The 17813-nt window shown below is 53.0% G+C and overlaps 1 protein-coding gene across 26 annotated transcripts in view; it reads right to left on the reverse strand.

The window, feature by feature from the left end:
- Window positions 1-6844: 6844 nt before the first annotated feature.
- ARRB1 (arrestin beta 1) overlaps window positions 6845-17813 on the reverse strand; it is an 80828-nt gene continuing 69859 nt past the window's right edge. For 4 of the 26 annotated variants that reach the window (XM_012523496.3, XM_058305956.2, XM_012523497.4 and 1 more), the window contains exons 13-16: window positions 17456-17479; window positions 15304-15374; window positions 14292-14343; window positions 6845-12991 (exon numbers count right to left, since the gene is read on the reverse strand). In XM_012523496.3, the coding sequence (XP_012378950.1) occupies window positions 12880-12991; window positions 14292-14343; window positions 15304-15374; window positions 17456-17479 (259 nt within the window). In that variant the 3' untranslated portion in view covers window positions 6845-12879. Of the gene's footprint in view, window positions 14210-14291; window positions 14344-15303; window positions 15375-17455; window positions 17480-17813 lie in introns of all 26 variants that reach the window. The other 22 variants (XM_058305959.1, XM_023587540.3, XM_058305958.2 and 19 more) reach the window with 14 other exon arrangements.

Genomic DNA, 17813 nt, shown 5'->3' on the forward strand with positions numbered 1-17813 from the left:
CACTCCCAGGCAGGCTGCATTTTTCTCACGTGGGGCAGCTCTCTTTGCAGGGCACACTCCTTGCACGTGGGGCACCCCCACGCAGGGGCACCCCTGCATGGCACAGCACTCCTTGCACATGACAGCTCTGTGGGCCAGCTCATCTCACGGGTCAGGAGGCCCTGGGTCTCAAATCCTAGACCCTCACATATGGTAGACGGAAGCTCTATCAATTGAACCACATCCACTTCCCTCTTATGTTTTTTAATGTAACATTTTACCTGATCTATGTATCTTTAAAAAAAAAAAAACAATAAAGAATAAAATAAAAATTAAATTAAATTAAATTTTTAAAAAAAGAACCTAGGAAAGATCAATCCAGGCAGTAGAAACAGTGGGTGCAAAGGACCAAGAATCCGGCCACCCTCCCCCTGCATACCTCTCCAATATATCCCTCTTTTCCATGCTCACCTGGTTCCAGCCTCTATGTGTCTCAGCTGAGCCCTGCCCAATCTCCTCCCTGGTCCCCTGCCTCCAGCTTCCCCTTCCAGTCCATCCTCTGCTCCACAGCCAGCATAGTCCTGAAGGAGCATGAATCTGATGCCTCCCACTGCTCTGCTTAAAACCTGTCCCGCTGCCTTCAGGACAGAAGCTGAGCTCTATTATCTGTAGCACTCTACATTTGGCCATGGTCTGCTCCCATCTCCTGCCAGCTCTCCTGGCTCCCTTCACTCCAGCCACATCACGTCCTTTCGGTTCCTGGATTTTTCCAGGTTGTCTCACCCCATGGGACTACCCGTGTGCTGTCCCTTCTACCTGAAATGTCCACAGCTCCAGCACACCAGCCTAATTCCTTCTCATCCCTCAAAAATTGGTTCTAGCATTTCCTCCTCTAGGAAGCCTGCCTAATCCCCCATCCCACCCACCCCACTGGAGCATGGACAGTCCTTCTTAGTGCCCCCACAGCAAGGTGTATGGGTGGAGCCCCCTCTCCCATATCCCTCAGCTACTATTCCAAACCTTTGTCATCACGAATCCATGAGTTCCTTGAAGGAACAGACTGTCTTATTTATCTTTGTGTCTCCCAGGCTCAGCCCAAGCCCCAGCATGTTGTACATGAAGCTTATGAGCAACAGATTGCTTGGGTTTTTCACTTTCTTTTTTTAATTGGGGTATAATTTACGTATAGTAACATTTACTCCTTTTGTTGTGCCATTCCTATGAGTTTTCACCAAGATACGGAACAGTTCCATCATCCCTCCCCAAAACCTTCCTGCTGCCCCTCTGTGGCCAACCCTCCCTCTAGCCCCACTTGCTGGCAAGTATTGATCTGTTGCCTTTCCCAAGATGTCACATAAATAGAATCATACATATTTGTCCTTTGGTGTCTGGCTTCTTTCACGTAGCGTAATATATTTGTGAATCATTCATGTTGTTATAAATATTGATTGCTTCTTTACTCTTTTTTTAGCTGTTCTTTATTTGCTTTTACTTTTAAACTATTTCTCATGAGTGACCACTTCTGGATCAGCTAGATTCATTTTCTTCTGTTACTTTTTTTTTTTGCATTTCATTTTATGGGCTGTACAACAATTTATCCATTCACTAACGTTGAAGGACATTTAGGTTGTTTCCAGTTTTTGACAATCGCAAATAAAAGCCACTATGAACATTCATGTACAGATTTTTGAAGGAGCCTAACTTCTCATTTCTTTTGGGACTGGAACTGCTGAGTCTTATAGCATGTTTAAATTTATAAGAAACTGCCAAACTCTTCGTTTTGTTTTGTTTTGCATTCTTGCCAGCACTGAAGGAGAATTCCAGTTCCTCCAGATCCTCACCAGCACTATCTGTTGAGAGGATAACAACTGAATACTTCCACACCTCTGTCAAAAATCAGTCATATATGTGCAGGTCTGTCCCCCGATTTCCTATTCCGCATCTTTGATGTAGGCATCTATCCCTTCACCACTACCACAGTCTTAATACTGTAGCTTTACATGTCTTAAGAGAAGGTAGTGGGAATCCTCCAACTGTATTATTTTTGAAAATTGTTGGGCCATTTTAATTCCTTTACTTCTCCATATAATTTTAGAATGAGCTTGTCTCTAGCTACGAAAAGAAGGAGGAGGGAGGGAGGGAGGGAGGGAAGAAAGGAAGGAAGGAAGGAAGGAAGGAAGGAAGGAAGGAAGGAAGGAAGGAAGGAAGGAAGGAAGGAAGGAAGGAAGGAAGGAAGGAAGGAAATGAGGGAGGGAGGGAGAGAGGGAGGAAGGGAGGGAGGGGAAAGGGAGGGAGGGGGGAAGGAAGGAAGGAAAAGAAAGAAAGAGAAGAAGAGAGAAAACAAATCCTGCAGAGATCTTGATTTGGGTTGCATTGAATCTATAGTCAGTTTTAGGAGAAATGACATCATAACAATACTGACTCTTCCACTGACCAGTCCTAGTTTGTCAGAGCTGCTATCACAAATACCACACAACTGGCTGGCGTAACCAAGGGGAATTTATTAGCTTATGCTTTCAGAGGCCAGAAGCACAAAATAAGGCCCTGACTGGCAAGATCATGCTTTCTCCCTGAAAACTAGCATTCTGGTGCTGGCTTGCCACAATCCTTGGGGAGCCGTGGCTTTCATCTCTGCTTCGTGTGCTGTCCATTCCTTCTGCTCTTCAGGTTTCTGCTGATTTCTGGCTTTTGGCTTTTCATAAACTCTCCAGGAATCCAGAGTAAGACCCACCCTCATTCAGCTGGGCCACACGCTAACTCAAAATAGCATCTTCAAGGGTCATAGTCGCAGTGGGCTCACACCTACAGGAACGTGGATTCAGATGAAGACCATGTCTAAATTGAGGCACATCATGCAATCTACCACAAACGCAGCGTGTCTCTCAGTTTATTTAGGTCTACTTTCATCTCTTTCATCAGTAGTTTGTACTTTTCAGCATAGAGATCCTGCACATATTTTGTTAGATTTAAACCTAAGTATTTCAATTTTGGGGGTGCTATTTTAAATACTATTGTCTTTCATTTCAATTTCTAGTCATTATTCTATACATATTTATCTCATATCTTGAAACCTGTCTAAACTCACTTATTAGTTCAAATAGCTTTTTTGTAGATTCCTTGGGATTTTCTAAGCTGCCTCTGAATACAGACAGCTTTGCTTCTTCCTTCACAATCTGTGTGCCTTTGGTAGCTTGTTCTTGCCTTATGGCACTGCTGGGACCTTCAGTGTGATGTTAAATGGGAGTGGTGGGAGTGGCCATCCTTGCCTTACTCCTGATCATCCAAGAAAAGCATTCAAGCTTTCACCATTAAGTATGATGTTAAGGGTTTGATGAGCTTCTTGATTCTGTAATTTTACGTATTTTCACCAAATTTGGAGCCACACTTTCCTCAAATATTTTTCCTGCACCAATCTTCACTCCTTCTGGAAGTCCAAAGACATGAGTCTTACATTGTTCCACAGGCCTCTGAGGCTCTGTTCATCTTTTTTCTACATTTTACTTTCTGTTTTTCAGAATGAAACATTTCTCTTGATCTATCTTCAAGTTTATTCTCTCCTCTGTCATCTCCATGCTGCTATCAAGGCCATTTCATGTTTTTTTTAAATTTCAAATACTGTCTTTTTCAGTTCTAAGCTTTCCATATGATTCTTTTTTTCCTCCCCCCTTCCCCACTCTGCTGTTTTGCTGTCTGTGTCCATTTGCTGCGTGATCTTCTGTATCTATTTCTCTTTTTTGTCTTCTCTTCTCATTTTTCTCCTCTAGGATTCACCGTTATTTGATCCCGGGGACCTCTGATATGGAGGGAGGTTCCCTGTGACTTGTGTCATCTCAGTTCCTGGTTTCTGGTGCGCGTTGCCTTGACTGTCCCCTTCGTCTTTTTTTGCGTCATCATCTTGCTGCGTGACGCACTTGCACAGGCGCTGGCTCACTGCACAAGCCCTTGGCTCATCGCACAGACAGCTTGCCACATGGGCACTGGCTTGCCGCATGGGCACTTGCGTGGGCCCTCAGCTCGCCGCGCAGGCACTCACGCAGGCACTCAGCTCACACAAGCACTTGGCTCGCCACGCGAACACTGGCTTGCCGTGCAGGCACGCTTTTTTTTAACCAGGAGGCCCCAGGGATCAAACCCAGATTCTCCCATATGGTAGGTGGAAGCACAATCTCTTAAACCACATCCAGTTCCCTCCATTTGATTCTTTTTAATAGTTTTTATATCTCTGCTGAGAATGACTATCTCTCCATCCATTTCAGTTATAATTCTGCTTCAAAATCTTTTCTAATCCAATAATTCCAACATCTGTGTTATCTCAGAGTTACGATCTGTCTATTGTATTCTTCCTTGGGAACTGGTCATACTTTTTTGGTTCATTGTATGTTGAGTAATTTTGGATTATCCTGGACATTGTGAATATTTTTGTTATGTATATGCTGGGTCCTATATATGCTGTATCCTCTATAAAATGTTGATTTTGTTGTTATTTCAGGAGGCAATCAACACTTTCAGGCTCATACTCTAGGTTCTATCTCACCTTTTCTGGACAGTGGTTCTACTGCTGGGTCAGAGCCATGAGAGAAAAGATGAGGAAAAGGCAAAATTCACCCCATGTAGCTTGCTTCTCCAAGTTTCGACTCCTATGCACCATCTGCTGCTTTTGATTTTCAGAATCACTAGGTAGCTGTTTTCTGTGTTTTTGCCCAGAGATTTTAGGTGTAATCAGTGAGAAAGACAGGCTGCAGTGGACTTACTCCATCTTGGCCAAAATTTGGACCTCTTGCTAAGTTTCTTTTGATTTGCTGGAGTTTAAAAAAGCTGTGAGCAATTGTATTAGTCTGTCAAAGGGGTGCCAGTGCAAAGTACCAGAAATCTGTTAGATTTTATAGAGGGTCTATTTTTTGGGTAAAAACTTACAGTTACAAGGCCCTAAGGAGTCCAATTCAAAGTTGCTTTCTCACCAAAGTCAGGTGCCACGTGTTGGAGCATGATGGTCGCCGATCTCTGCGAGGGTTCAGCCTTCCCCTTTCCTCTCTCTCAGCTGCAGGCTGGCACGGGGCTTGTGTCTCAGGGCTTCCCCTCTCTCCTGGCATAGGGCTCATTTCTTTCTGGGCTTTCTACATCAGTCTTGGCTCTCTTCCCAAGGTCAGCTGCAAGCTATCAGACAAATGGTCCAACTCTCCCTGGGGCTTTAGCTGTTTGAGCCTTCTCCTTTCTGTCATATAGCAGGGTCAAATGACAAAGTTCCTCTCATCTGGCATGTCTTCTTCAGTGAGTATCGATTCATATGGGCCCGCCAAGGGGGCAGGGACTCAACCTGAGTCACATCTTACTGATGTGGTCTAATCAAAACCCTAATCTTAACAGGTAATTTAATCAAGGGCCCCTCAACTGAATCCCATATAATCAAAGGCTATCACACCTGGACTTGTAGGTTAGTTTACAAACATGATCTTTGTCTTTTGGGGATTCATAAAATAATCTCTAACTATCATAGCAATGAAGCTCCAAAACCAATGAAGACAGTGGCTAGGAGGCAAGAGCAAATAGTGCTCCCATATTTAGAACCCTGTCAAGATGTCAGAGCACTCAAACTAGAAAGAAAGACCAACGTGAACATTTCTATTTGCAAGATGAGAAGACTAAGGAAAAGCTGGTCATTTGCCTATTTGGTCTCAGATCCATTCTCTGCCCTTCTCTTGCTCTGTATTGCAGGGCACTGACAACTGCAAACTACATTTCCCAAGATTCTTTGAGAAATAACTTTTAATTAGAATCTACAAAGAGGAGGTACTAGTATGAAGCTGGAGGAAGAGGAGGAAAAGCCAGAGTATTCTCCTGCTCCCTCTGCTTTAGGCAACACCCCCAGAAATGGCTGCATTTCTTCTGTGGTTCTGGCTTCCTCAGATCTCCCCCCACACCCAGCCCCAGTGCTCCTGCTGGACTGCCCTCAGCCCTGGCAACACCACCTCTCCTCTTTGTCCCTCCACCCGAAGGGTGGCAGTGGTTTCCTGTTATACCTACCCTTCAGGCTATTGCACAGCCTGTTTGCCTTTTCATCTCTTTCAACATTTCATAACCAATTACTCAAATTAAATTCCTGCTGTTGAGGTGATGGCACGGGCTCTGTTTCTTTGGACTCTGATACAGTCTAAGTGGGAGAGCAGCAGAACAGAAGCTCCGAGCCACGTCTCCTGCCTTTAATGCTCACATCTTCCCACTGCCTTACCCTAGCTGAAAGGGACCATCGGAGCAATGAGTGTACCTTCCGGCCAACCAGGAGAGTAGCATTTTGATCTAAGTTACATGTATTTTACAGGAATGCAAATTCTTTTCACATATAATGTATTTTCTATGAAAGTCGTCTTACTTTCATAAGTGTCTTCTTTTGTGTGTCAAATACAGCACAGTATTGATTAGAACTTTGAATCTTCTGCACCCGTCTCCCTGTCCCTCCAAAGGGAACAGGCAGCAGGCGAGTCTTAGAAAATCTGAGCAGAAGATGAGAACTGAACAAGAGCCAGAGTGAGGACACCACCTGATGTGGTCATTGATGCCAAAGATTGAAGATGGCATGGCTTCACCCAAAGAGCACACCAAGTCGTGGAATCCAGTGGTATCTTATGCCAGTGAGAGATTTGACAGCTTTCTCAAGGACATACAGTTAGTAAGTGGCAGGGGTGGGGGGAGGACAAAGGTTTGCAGCAGAAGGAGGTACAAGGACCAATTTGGAGTAGGGGCCATAGACAATGGAAGAAACACTTGATCCAGCCGTGCACCCACCCATCGGTCAGGGCAACAGGGACAGCCTTTCCTGATCTGTGTCCTGCCATGGGCTCATGAGACAGAAGTAGAAGCACAACCAACATCTTGTCACAAAACCTTTAATGGTTTCCTCTTTATGGTTCTTTTGTTCATTTGTCCTGTTACAGTTGAATAAACTATAATAACTTATTTAACATCAGGAAGCCACAGGTATAACAGATAAACCTGGCAGGTAGTCCAGAAATGAGAGTGTCACAAAATAATCACTTAAGAGAAGGGCCACAGACCTGGTACAGGTGGACCTTGGCTGGTCCAGAGACCTGTCCCAGCCACCCCTCGTCCCCCATGCCCAGGACACACGCACAATCCCTGCGCGAGCCTGGGCTCTGGCTTCCATGCAGTAGGAAGAGGAAGGTCTCACACAGCATTTGTGACTTAGACCTTATACTGAGCAGAGATGCCCCAGGGACATGGCGCATCTCCACTTGACCCGACTGCTCTGCTGATCTGACATGCAGGCCGTTACCTCACCCTAAATTAGCGAAGCACCGTGGTCTCCTCGTGCCCATCTCTCGTGTGCTCCTTGCAGTAATCCTTGTGAGGTGGGTCAGCCTGACACCAGCCCCATTTCACACATGGGGAGACTGAGGCCAGAGGTGTTCCCAAGGTCACACTCGGACTCCTGTTGGCCCTCTTCCTCCCATGCCATGTGGCTTGCTGTCTGAATGAGACCCTTACTTTTCACCTAGAATGTCCCAGGTGAGGGAGTCAGGCAGATTCTATGCCAAGGGCTGGCCCAGGCCTCGCCGAAGTGCCCACCCCACAGTCAGTCCTGGTGATGGGTCTGGGCAGACAGGGAGAAAACTGGGGGGGTTGTGGGGAACAGGGCACCAGCTTCTCTTCAGTTATCCTCTGTTGCCCGCCCATTTAATTGTCCACAAGTGTGGGAGTAGAGTCCTGTTAGGATTACTTGAAGGAACATGCTTAGGTCTCTGGGGGGATCCTATCCTCAAAGGAGGAGCTTTGATCACAAAGTCCGCTGTCCATGTGTCTTTTAAGGAAACCTGGATTCTCACCCATCTGGCTAGAAGTGGAGGAGAAGAACCTGACTCTAGTTTCTGCTTCTCCCATTGCACTGCTCCTTCTGTTGTCCCACGGGCCGGGAGCAGGGAAGTGGGGTGTCACCTGGGACTGCAGCCACAAGTGTGGGGTGGAGACTGGGCTGGATTCCCTGCTCTATGGTTTTCCCACCTCGCATGGGCCAGTAGCAGGGTCAAGAGCCATCCTCACCTAATGCCAGGCCCTTACCCAAATCAAACCCCCGCCAGAGCTTCAGGGTGTGTTGGCCAGAAAACCATCAAATGTGTGCAAACATGTGGCATGTGTGTGTGCATGTCTGTGTGTGCATGTGCTTGTATGTGTGCATGTGTGTTTGTGTATGCATAGGTACAAGCAAATGCTTGGGCCTGGCTCTATGACCCAAGTTCCAATACAAAGACTCTTCATCCTGGAATGCTGGAGCCATTCCCACATGGAAACCAAGAATAGAACCTGGGGAATGAGGAATGCTGTGCTTGCTGGTCTAAGATCAAACCTCAGAATGTCGGTTTGAAAAAGTCTTTTCTCAAAAGAAAGTTTGAAGGTGAAATCTTAACAGGCAAGACAGATAAAAGCAGAGGTGTTCCGGGGCAAGAGGGAATGGAGGGAGGGCTGGAGCCCTATCCTTTGCCTCCACGCCATCTTCCCACCTTAGCAGCCCCTGACAGAGCTCTGTGGAACCCCAGGGGTGCCACGGCACCTGGTTTGAAATCCACTGTGTCAGTATCTGTAGACCATGGGCCCTGGGGACCTGTGCTTTGACTCCCCTTTTGGGGTGAAGAGTTGGGAGAGTGATGGGGGGAGGGTACCCCCCTTCAGCGGAGCTTCTCCTGGAAGCCACTGTGCAATGACCTGGCAGGTGAGTGGTCGAGGGCAGGGGCTCTGCCCCCCAAGAGGCCATTTCAGTCCTGGAGGGTGGGCCAAAGCGCTGGTGGTGTCTGGGCCAGCACGGCGGCCACCAGGTCCAGTACAGGCTGTATGCACGGTAGGGGGGGAGGGCATCTGTTTTGGTCCTTGTTCAGTTTAAAAAGAAAACAGATCAGGCAGAGGCCTGTGTCCATGAGACCCTGGGAGAGTTCAAGGTTGGGGTCTAGCCCCGTCCTCCTGGATGGGTGGAGAATGTCCAGTCCCCAGCCCCAGGCAGGAGAAGCTGCCTCTCTGGGCTGCTCGACCCACAGGGCCTCAGCTCTCAGGATAGGAGGCCTGGGCTCTCCCGGGGCGCACATCCATCCCAAGTGTTTCTAGGAAGTGCTGGCGACTCCAGCTGATCCTGGATGGCCTCACATTTTGACAGGAAGGAGCAGGCAATTTCTATTTCACCTCTGCCTTAGATTTCTTTGACGGAGTGGTGGTGGGCTCAGCCTTCCCTGGGCCTGGGGCTGGAGGCTCTCTCCAACCTGGGATCAGAGCCAAGGCTGTGGGGATGGAGAGATGGGAGGTGTGGGTGATGCCAGGCCCGAGAGAGCCCAAGATGCCCCCCCCCCCAGCCACTGGCAATCTCCAGGCCTCTTCTCTCATCTGGGTGCTGGGATGTGGGTGGGGAACTTCTCAATGCTGTTGTCTGGATTGCCCCTGAGCTGGGTCACCAGAGCCAGGCTGGCTGACAGTCACCTAAGCGGGAAGGGGGTCAGGAGATGCAGACTGGCAAGAGGAGGGCTCAGCCCACAGCACACTTCCCGCGTGACCTTAGACAACGCCCCTGCCCGGGCGGGCCCTGCCTGTGCAGCCGTTTGCAGCTTTCCGAGCACTGCCCACTGACTTATCTCACCTGCACCTCCCCACAGCTCCTGAGTCAGGCCGGCGAGAGGTTACTGCCCTGTTTTACAATTAGGGACCCTGAGCCCAGGAGGTGGAGTGACTTGCTGAAGGGCACGCAGCTGGTTGGTGACTGAGGAGTTCTGGGCCAGAGTTGTCATCACAGCACCCTGGGGCAACCGGGGTGACTGGCAATGCTTCCAGTTGGACCAACACCCCAGGTGAGTCCACTCTAACCTGCCTGGGCCAGCGGGGTCCAGCCAAATAATTCTTCCCAGGGCCCGAACTCTTCTCTTGGTTGGGATGCCGAGGAAGTCTCTGCCTTGTGGCTCTTCACCCAGGGTCATGCTCTTCCTTCAAGCCCAGACTGGCAGGTGCATGCCACCCACGTGGCCCGCTGGGAAGTCCCAGCGTGGAGCTGCCGGATCAGCAGAGGCCCCAAATGCTTGGCACAGAAACAGCCCGCACCGTGGGCCGACACCTGGGGCCCAGTGAAGCGCCTCCACCCCCAGTTTCCCTCCAGGGCCTCAGCTGGCCAGGCTGACTCCAGAATGTGGGAGGCCCTGCAGGGGAGCATTCAGTCATGCTGGGCCTGGGGCTGGGGGCGACCAGAAGGCTGGAAAGATGGTCTGCGCCTTCCTCTTCAGAAGAGGCCAGAAGAAACCCTTTGGCCTGCCTGTCCCACTGGGCGGCAGCTTGGCTGTGCAGGGTGCTTTCTGCACAAGGGTGCCCGGCTAGGGCGCAAGTGGGGCCTGGATGCCACTCACGACACTGTGCATTCTAGTAGGGGCTGAATCCACCTGAAGGGCACCGTGTTCTAACTCACAGCAAGGCACTAGGAGGACTAGCAGCAGCCAGCGAGGCCGGGTGCGATGATCTTCTGCAACTCTCCCGTGACCATGACCTTCCTGAGGATGGGGGCTGGGGCTGAGCCGTCGCTGTGTCTCCAGGGAAGCAAAGGATAAGCTGAATTCAACTGAGCTTGACCACTGCCCTTACGCAGACTAGAGCTCAAAGGATAGATAGGGCTTCCCTGCGGCTGGAGAAATTACCTAAATGACCCGGGATAAACTCAAAAGGGTGTGTATAATGCCGACGGGGAGGAAGCTCAAGGAAGCAGCCTGGAAAATCTTTTGTGTGCACTTGTTGGGGGGTGGGGAGGTGGTTTGTAGGGGAGTGATCAACCCCAAATCCTAAGGGGTCCTCTTATACCAGCCCCAAAGATTTCAGAGGAAGACACTGGAGAGCACATTCATGCTATGAGTTGTTCTAGCATTTCATCACCTCTACAGGGGCCCAGGTGGGGTGCCAACGGCCCAGAACAGCCTGGGACATTTGCAGCTGGGACCCAAAAACTGGGGTGTCTGACTGTCCCAAATGAACTTGGTTCTGACTGGGGTAGAGTTCCCAGTGAGTCCCCATGAGACTCAGGGGGGAAGGGTTGGGGTGCAGGGTCAGGCATGTGAACTGGGTAATTTCACCCCAGGAGGGCCTGAACCTTGTATTGTGTAATGAAATGTTGTCTCCCTTTTCAGGCAAATATGGGACAGAGGTGGAAAGGAGCAGGGACTGAGAGATTCTCCTTGCCCTGCCAATAAATATGTTCACTTGATATAAGATGAAGCATCAGGGTGTCGACCTCCACAGGGAACTGTGAGGCCCTGGGGGCCCTGTCACAAGCCCCCCGCCCAAGCCCCTGTGAGTCCAAACTCTGCTCCTCCCAGTAATACACAGAGCCTGAGGCAGAGCAGCTTGTGCTAGCCAAGGCCACAGCTCAGGGGCAGAGTGTGACCTCAAGGGACCCTTCAGGCACCCAAGAAGAGCACTTCCCCGGCTCGGGCGTGGGTGTGGGGTGGGCAAGGCGGTCTCTAGGGCCCACTCTGGGTTTCAATGACCCCCCTCTAGAGGCAGACAGACCAAGTTCAGTGGTTCCTGCCCCACCCTCTAGAAGCTCTCACATTCACAACTCCTCTGGAGGCCAGACGCCTTGTAATCATCCGGCCAAGCGCTGTGGTTTTCCAGGAACTGAGGCCCAGACTGGGGAAGCAACTTGCCCAAGGTCACACAGCAAGTTGGCCTCAAAGGCCAGCAGGATTGGACACCTTTTAACACTCTCTACAAATCACCCCAGGCCCCAGTCTCAGGAACCCCAGCCCAAGAATTCTGGGTACCCACGACACCGGGAACTGCTGGGGGTCACCAACTCTCCAGGGAAACAAGCCGCGTCCTTGCTACCCAGAGCCCTGTTCCCCTTGCGAGAGGCTGGGAAGGGCCGCCTTCCTGTGGACACGGGGCCTCGGGAGCCCTCTCCCGACTGCAGAGGGGAGCAGTGACGCTGGTGGCGCCGGCCCCTCTGGACCTCCAGCCTTGCCTTCTGCCTGAGCACTAAGTCCACAAAGGAAGGGATAGGTGAGACGCCCACCCTCTGGCCCCGTGTCCCCATCTCTGTGAGTCTGCTTTCTCGAAACCTCTTCAGGAGCTTCCGCTCCCTCTGCCACCAGGTGGCGCTTTCCCAAGACCGCCTCACTCCCAGGCTCTGTGCGCACACCTACACAGGTGGGTGGGCAGGTAGGTCCGCACGTGGAAGACACAAGGTAGCCAAGATGCTGCCTCCTGACAATGCTGAACTGTACCTGGGCAAGCTCACACAGCTCACCTCGGGGAAGTAACTGCTGGTAAGAAAGTCCGCTTGCTGTTCTCCACTTCCGCGGCCCACCGGCCTTCACCACTGCCACACGCAGAGGGACATGGGGCAGGATTTGGGGGGGACGGGGGAATGCGTCTGTACAGGGTCCAAACTGCAAAAAGGTATTGCGACTCTATCCATGGGTCTGACCCTCCCAAGCCTGGGCCCCTCCAGAGAACCGTCCGGAAGGGCATGGTCTCCAGGGTGGTCCTTCAGCTGCCAGAGCTGCGCTGACCACGCGGGACCGAGCTCCCATCCCCAGCGCCCCCCGAGCCCCCTGCTTTTCCGCTCCCGGTCTCAAACCAAATTCCAAGGCCAGGGCTGCGGTGGCCTTTCTCGGGGATCAGTGTGAAAAGCAGGAGGGACGTCGGGGTGACCGCAGGGGTGGAGGGTTAAGTAGGCGCGCGGTGGCCCTGGTGGCAGGGGGATGGGGGGCCAGCCCTGAGGCCAGGGCTCCATCACCGCGACGTGGAAGAGCGCCGGAGCCCCCTGCTGGAGACCGGAAGAAGGAAGGGGAGGGGGGTTCAGAAGATGAAGAAGAGGAAGAAGCGTCCTAGTGCGTGCGCGCGGACCTGGCGCTGCGGCGCGGCGGCCCCAGCCTATCTGTCGTTGAGCTGCGGCGAGCTGGTGCCGTCCTCTTCTTCCTCCTTGTCGTCCTTCATGCCTTTCAGTCGCTGGCGGGCAAAGTCCTCAAACACAATGTCGTCATCACTGGTGGGAGACAAGGAAAACGGGGTGTGTTCGCAGGGGCAGCGGGGGTAGGCGCAGCCAGAGGGCCCACCCGCCGAGGGAGCGCAGGGCCCCGGGGGACCCCATTCTCTGAGGTCTCTGGCCTGAGACTGGCCCTGGGCAGAAAGGCTTGCCGGGGGGCACATCCGGACGCCCCTGCCGGGGGTGGGACCGTCACGCCTGGACTCCGGGCAGCTCTGGAAATGCCAGGGGGCAAGAGCCCGTCACGGCTCAAGGCCTAGAAAGCTGAGCTGGTTCTTGAGGAGGTGGGGGGGGGGGGCGTCAAACGGGGGCTCCGTGGCTGGGCTGGGGGGTTCAGAGGAAGAAATGATTCCCACTGTGAGTCCAGACCTCCAGTGGTTTCACAGCATGCTCTGAGACCCCCAAGAACAGGTCCAAGCATAGCCGTCTCCCCTCACCCCCCACACACCCCATCCCCACAAAGAACTGCGCCTGCGCGGAAGGGTCCCAGCTTGTGGACAGGACGGAGTGGGCGTGGCTTAGTGGAAGAGGAAAATCTTAATGAGCAAGTTATTCACATTCTACCCCATCTATCCTGGATGGGGGCTGGGGGGTCAGATCCACAGGGGTGGGTGGGGACAGGGGGTACCTGGGTGCAGGTCAGCCTCTATGACTCCTTCTAAGAACAGAGTTCCCTTCCCCCATGAAACGGGTCCACTTAGACCCTCACAGGGGCCCACCCCCGTTCGGCCAGTTGCATGAGGTCTCCTCTTGGGGTAATTTGAGACCCCACACCCCAGACCGCGCTTGTGGGACAAGGGAAGGGTGGCTTTGCAGCTAGAACAAGAAAACCACTGGGCCCGGGAGGCGTCCACGGGTCCACCCCGGCCTCCCCATCTGGCCATGGTCCAGTGAAGCGATGGCCTGCGGCCGCAGGGGAGCCGCCCTGGTCCTCCGTCCCCAGAACCTTCCCCACTCCACGGCCTGATGTGGGGAGTGGGCAGGGCAGGAGAGCCGGAACCCAGGGCCGAGAGCCAGCCCGTGCGTGCCCGGCAGGCGCTGTGGACGGCCGGCCGGACCGACGTGCAAGGACGAGGGAGGAAGACAGACCAAACCAAGGCAGGAGGAGGAGGAACAGGCACGCAGGGTCCTTCAAGTCACATGCAGGCAAGCGGGCTGCTGAAGAGGCGAGCAGACGTGGCTCTCAGCAGACGGGGTTAGCCCAGCTGCTCTTGGGGGCTAATAAGCAGATACACAAGTGACCCCCCCACCCCGCCCGCCCGAGGCCCCCCCAGGCGGCGGCAGGCAGGGTCCGGCTTACTTTGTGTCAAGTTCTATGAGATTGGTATCTACTGGAGCCTCGTTCTCTGGAACTAAACACAGGGTGGGCGGGACGCCCAGGGGTTAGTGAGTGGGTGGGCATGGGTAGGGCGGGCACAGGTCCAGGCACAGTCAGGCTAAGGTTGGGAGGGCACTGAAGAATGGCAGTGGGGAAGGGGGACCCACTCCTGATCTCGGAAACATCCCAGATCATCCTAAAGACAGGTGGGAGCAGCCAGGGAGACCCCGAGGCCTGCTGCTGCGCCAGAGGAAGAGAAAAACCTCTCAGCCTGGCTCCTTTTGACAAGATCTCCAGCATGACTCGGGTTAATTTCTTGCATACATGACTCTCACTAATTCTCCCTCGCTTTCTCTTTTTTTAAAGGAGGTATCAGGGATTGAACCTGGTACCTTGTACGTGGGAGGCAGGTGCTCAACCACTGGGCTACATCGACCCCCCCCCACTCTTTTTTTAACTCCACTTTTCACACTTTAACATCTCTGAACTTGGGACGTGTTTTACAGTCAATGGCATTTCAAAGTTTAATTGTAGGAGCATTTTTCTTTCTCTCTGTTAAATTATTCTCTTTCTATTGAAAAGTGCCTTAGAGTCAGTGAAATATCAGCCACCTGGAATTACTTGGAAAAATAATGAGACGGTGTGCCCAGAGGCCTTCTAATTCATATAGCTCCTTCCCACGACTTCTAAATAGGACCAAGCTCCATGCCTGGCCGCAGAAGAGGGGCTCAAAGCATGGCCAGTGAGCCTCCCTTTCCCATGGGCTGGGGTGGTGGGAGAAGGGAGGGGAGCAGGGAACAGGAGCTCGGCCTCTCTCTCTCCTGGTGGGGTCAGCTAATAGGGGCTATGGGTCTCGGGAGCTTGGGCAAAGGGGTGACACTGGGCTGAAGGCTAACCCAGGGGGAGGTGGGGTGATGGGTAGCATGGCTGCTGGTGGAGAAGCGGGTCTGCTCTCTGGAAACCCCCACCCCGGTGACCCACAGACCCTGCTCACCTTCCCGATGAAGGGGTTCCTCCTGGGGCTTGGGGTGCATCAAGGTGAAGGGCAGTTCCACAGCCACATCGCTGAAACAGAGACCCCGACCCAGTGAGCCTCAAGCTGACTCGCAGGCTGTGAGACCCAGTGCCCTGTTAGTCTGAGGATGGGAGAGGTGTCCTGGGCAGAGGAGGTGGCTCGGGCTGGCCATCAGAAGCTGGCCCCACACCCCAATTCTGCTGCAATCTGAGCTCAGGTCCTCTAGGAGCTGAGCTGGATCACCTGGTCTCCTGGCTCCAAAAGGACATGGAAGCTTCCTCATTCCCAAGAAGGACCCTGAATTCCCACCAGCTGGGAGGAGGTGTAGGGGTGGGGAAAGGATTGCCCAAGGCAGCGTGTCCTGGTCCCCGGCCTGCAATTGCCACCACCACCCCCAGCCTCCTGACTCTGCCCTTTCCAACCTCCTGGTTGGAACTGCTCCCACCTTCACGCCATCCCCTCTCCCAGCATCTCCAGGAGTGCCCATAAAAATGCCCGGGTGACCCTAGCCCCCTGCCATCTGGAAGATCACTAGGTCAGGGTCATCAAGTGCAAGCTGGCGGGGCTCAGGCCCCGGGGTGGTCCACACTGAGCAGGGAGACTTCAAGCCTTGTGGGGGATGGAGGGTGGGGGCAGTTGGGGAGAACGGGAGAGACACTGCCACCGGCCAGGGCTCTGCCCACACCCGCTCTCCACTTGACCCTGACGGACACAACAACAGCAAGAGCCAATACGTACGCGGAGCCTGCTCTGTGTCAGAAATGATCCTAAGCCCCTGCCTTGGAGGAACTAACTTTATCCTCTAACAACCTTATTATTATCCCCAGTGCACAGACTGGGAAACTGAGGCAAAGGGAGATTAAAGCATCTTGCCCAAGGCCCTACAGCTATTATTGCCTAGTGACAGACCGAGGCTCCAGAATTCACCCCCTTAACCACTAGGTGATAAAGCTCAGGATCGAGGAGGTGGTTCCCCCACGCGCCACTCTCCACTGTCCCGGCAGCCCTGACCGCTCCTCCTCTCCGCTTGCAGCGGTACCTGCAGGGGCCCTTCCAGCTGTAAGCACCTCCAGACCTGGGGGGGGGGGCGTGGAATGGAGTCGTCAGGGCACAAGCTGCGCCTCCAGACAGGCCCGTTCCTCTGCCCCCGCTCCCCAGCAGAGCACTTTACATCTCTGAGTCTCACTGAGCTCATCTGGGAAAGGGGGTAGCAATGCTGACCTTCTAGAATCCCTGGAGCTTCTGAGAGACGACGCAGGTAAACGTCCTGGCTAAACCGGGAAGCTCGTGCCTGGCAGTATCATCACTTCCCCTTGATAGGAACATGGGGCTTGTAGGGCTGTTGAAAATGGCTGTTTTGTGCTCTTTTTCTTTCCAAACAGAATCGCATCTCCTGGTTCACGTGAATGTGTGAAATGTCAGAATGAAAGCTGGTGCAAGAGCGGGTTGGCTAACCTTCACTGAAGCCATACTGGACGGGGGTGGAAGAGTCGCGAGCATTCCCTTCCACCAGACCATGAGCCAACAAGGACAGGGGTTGGTCTGACTCCTCTGTGCCCTGAATTATATTACACTGAAAGGAACTGAATTAATTCCACCTTCAGATTGGACTGATTCCTTGGGATGCGCAATATCGCCATCTTGTGGCAGGCGGAGGCCAAGCCCCTGCACCTGGGGCACACGCAGTTTTTCAAGTAAATGGCTCCCGCGGGCTACAAGGGACCCAGTCTGCAAGAGCAGCCTTCCTGGTCAATTCTCACTCCCATGAAGTGTGAAAGCCAGCAAGTCTGTGTTTCTCCAAAACCTCCTATAATGAAGTCACAGTCATTCAGACGACCCCTGGGCAGCCCCTCCCCAGGTCAGTGAAGTGGGGCTTTGCTGTCAGCAAAGGTCCCTGCCACTGGGGTGGGATGGTAGACCGAGGCAAGGGTTTTCTTTAAGGAAAGACAGCACCTTCCTCGTCCCTCTGGAAAGGTTTCTGGTCCTGGCATCTGCCCGAGCCTGGCAATCTACAGTGACCGCTAAGATTCCTCCCAACCCAGCGCCCTGTGGTTCTAGGTCACTCGTGCCAGTCGCCTCTGAGCCCTCCAGGAAGGGGACTGACAAGGTCAAAGAAGGGGAGGGACTTTACCTGCACGCAAGATCTCCCAGCAGGCTGGGTGGGTCAGAGGAGGCAGGAGAAGTCAGGAGAGAGTTTAGAGGGGAAGAAAACAGAAAGCACATTCATTCATCACCTCTGCTGCCCAGCGCGACAGAGAGGACCCCCAGGACATACTCCCACCTCCCCCTGCGAGGCTCAGGAGTGGGGTTAGCCCTGCCTGGAGGTGGCTCTCTGAGCTCCAGAACCCTCTTCTGGACAGGAGTGTAAAATCTAACCCCTGTGCCGCCAGCCCCGCGGGGGGCTGGAAGACAGAGGCAGGAGGAGGCACTTTGGAATTCACTGAAGGCTGTGGGGAAAACTGGGGGTCCTGCAAACGTCTCAGGACATT

This window comes from Dasypus novemcinctus, chromosome 10, assembly GCF_030445035.2.
Source record: "Dasypus novemcinctus isolate mDasNov1 chromosome 10, mDasNov1.1.hap2, whole genome shotgun sequence".
NCBI classification, from domain to species: Eukaryota; Metazoa; Chordata; class Mammalia; order Cingulata; family Dasypodidae; genus Dasypus; species Dasypus novemcinctus.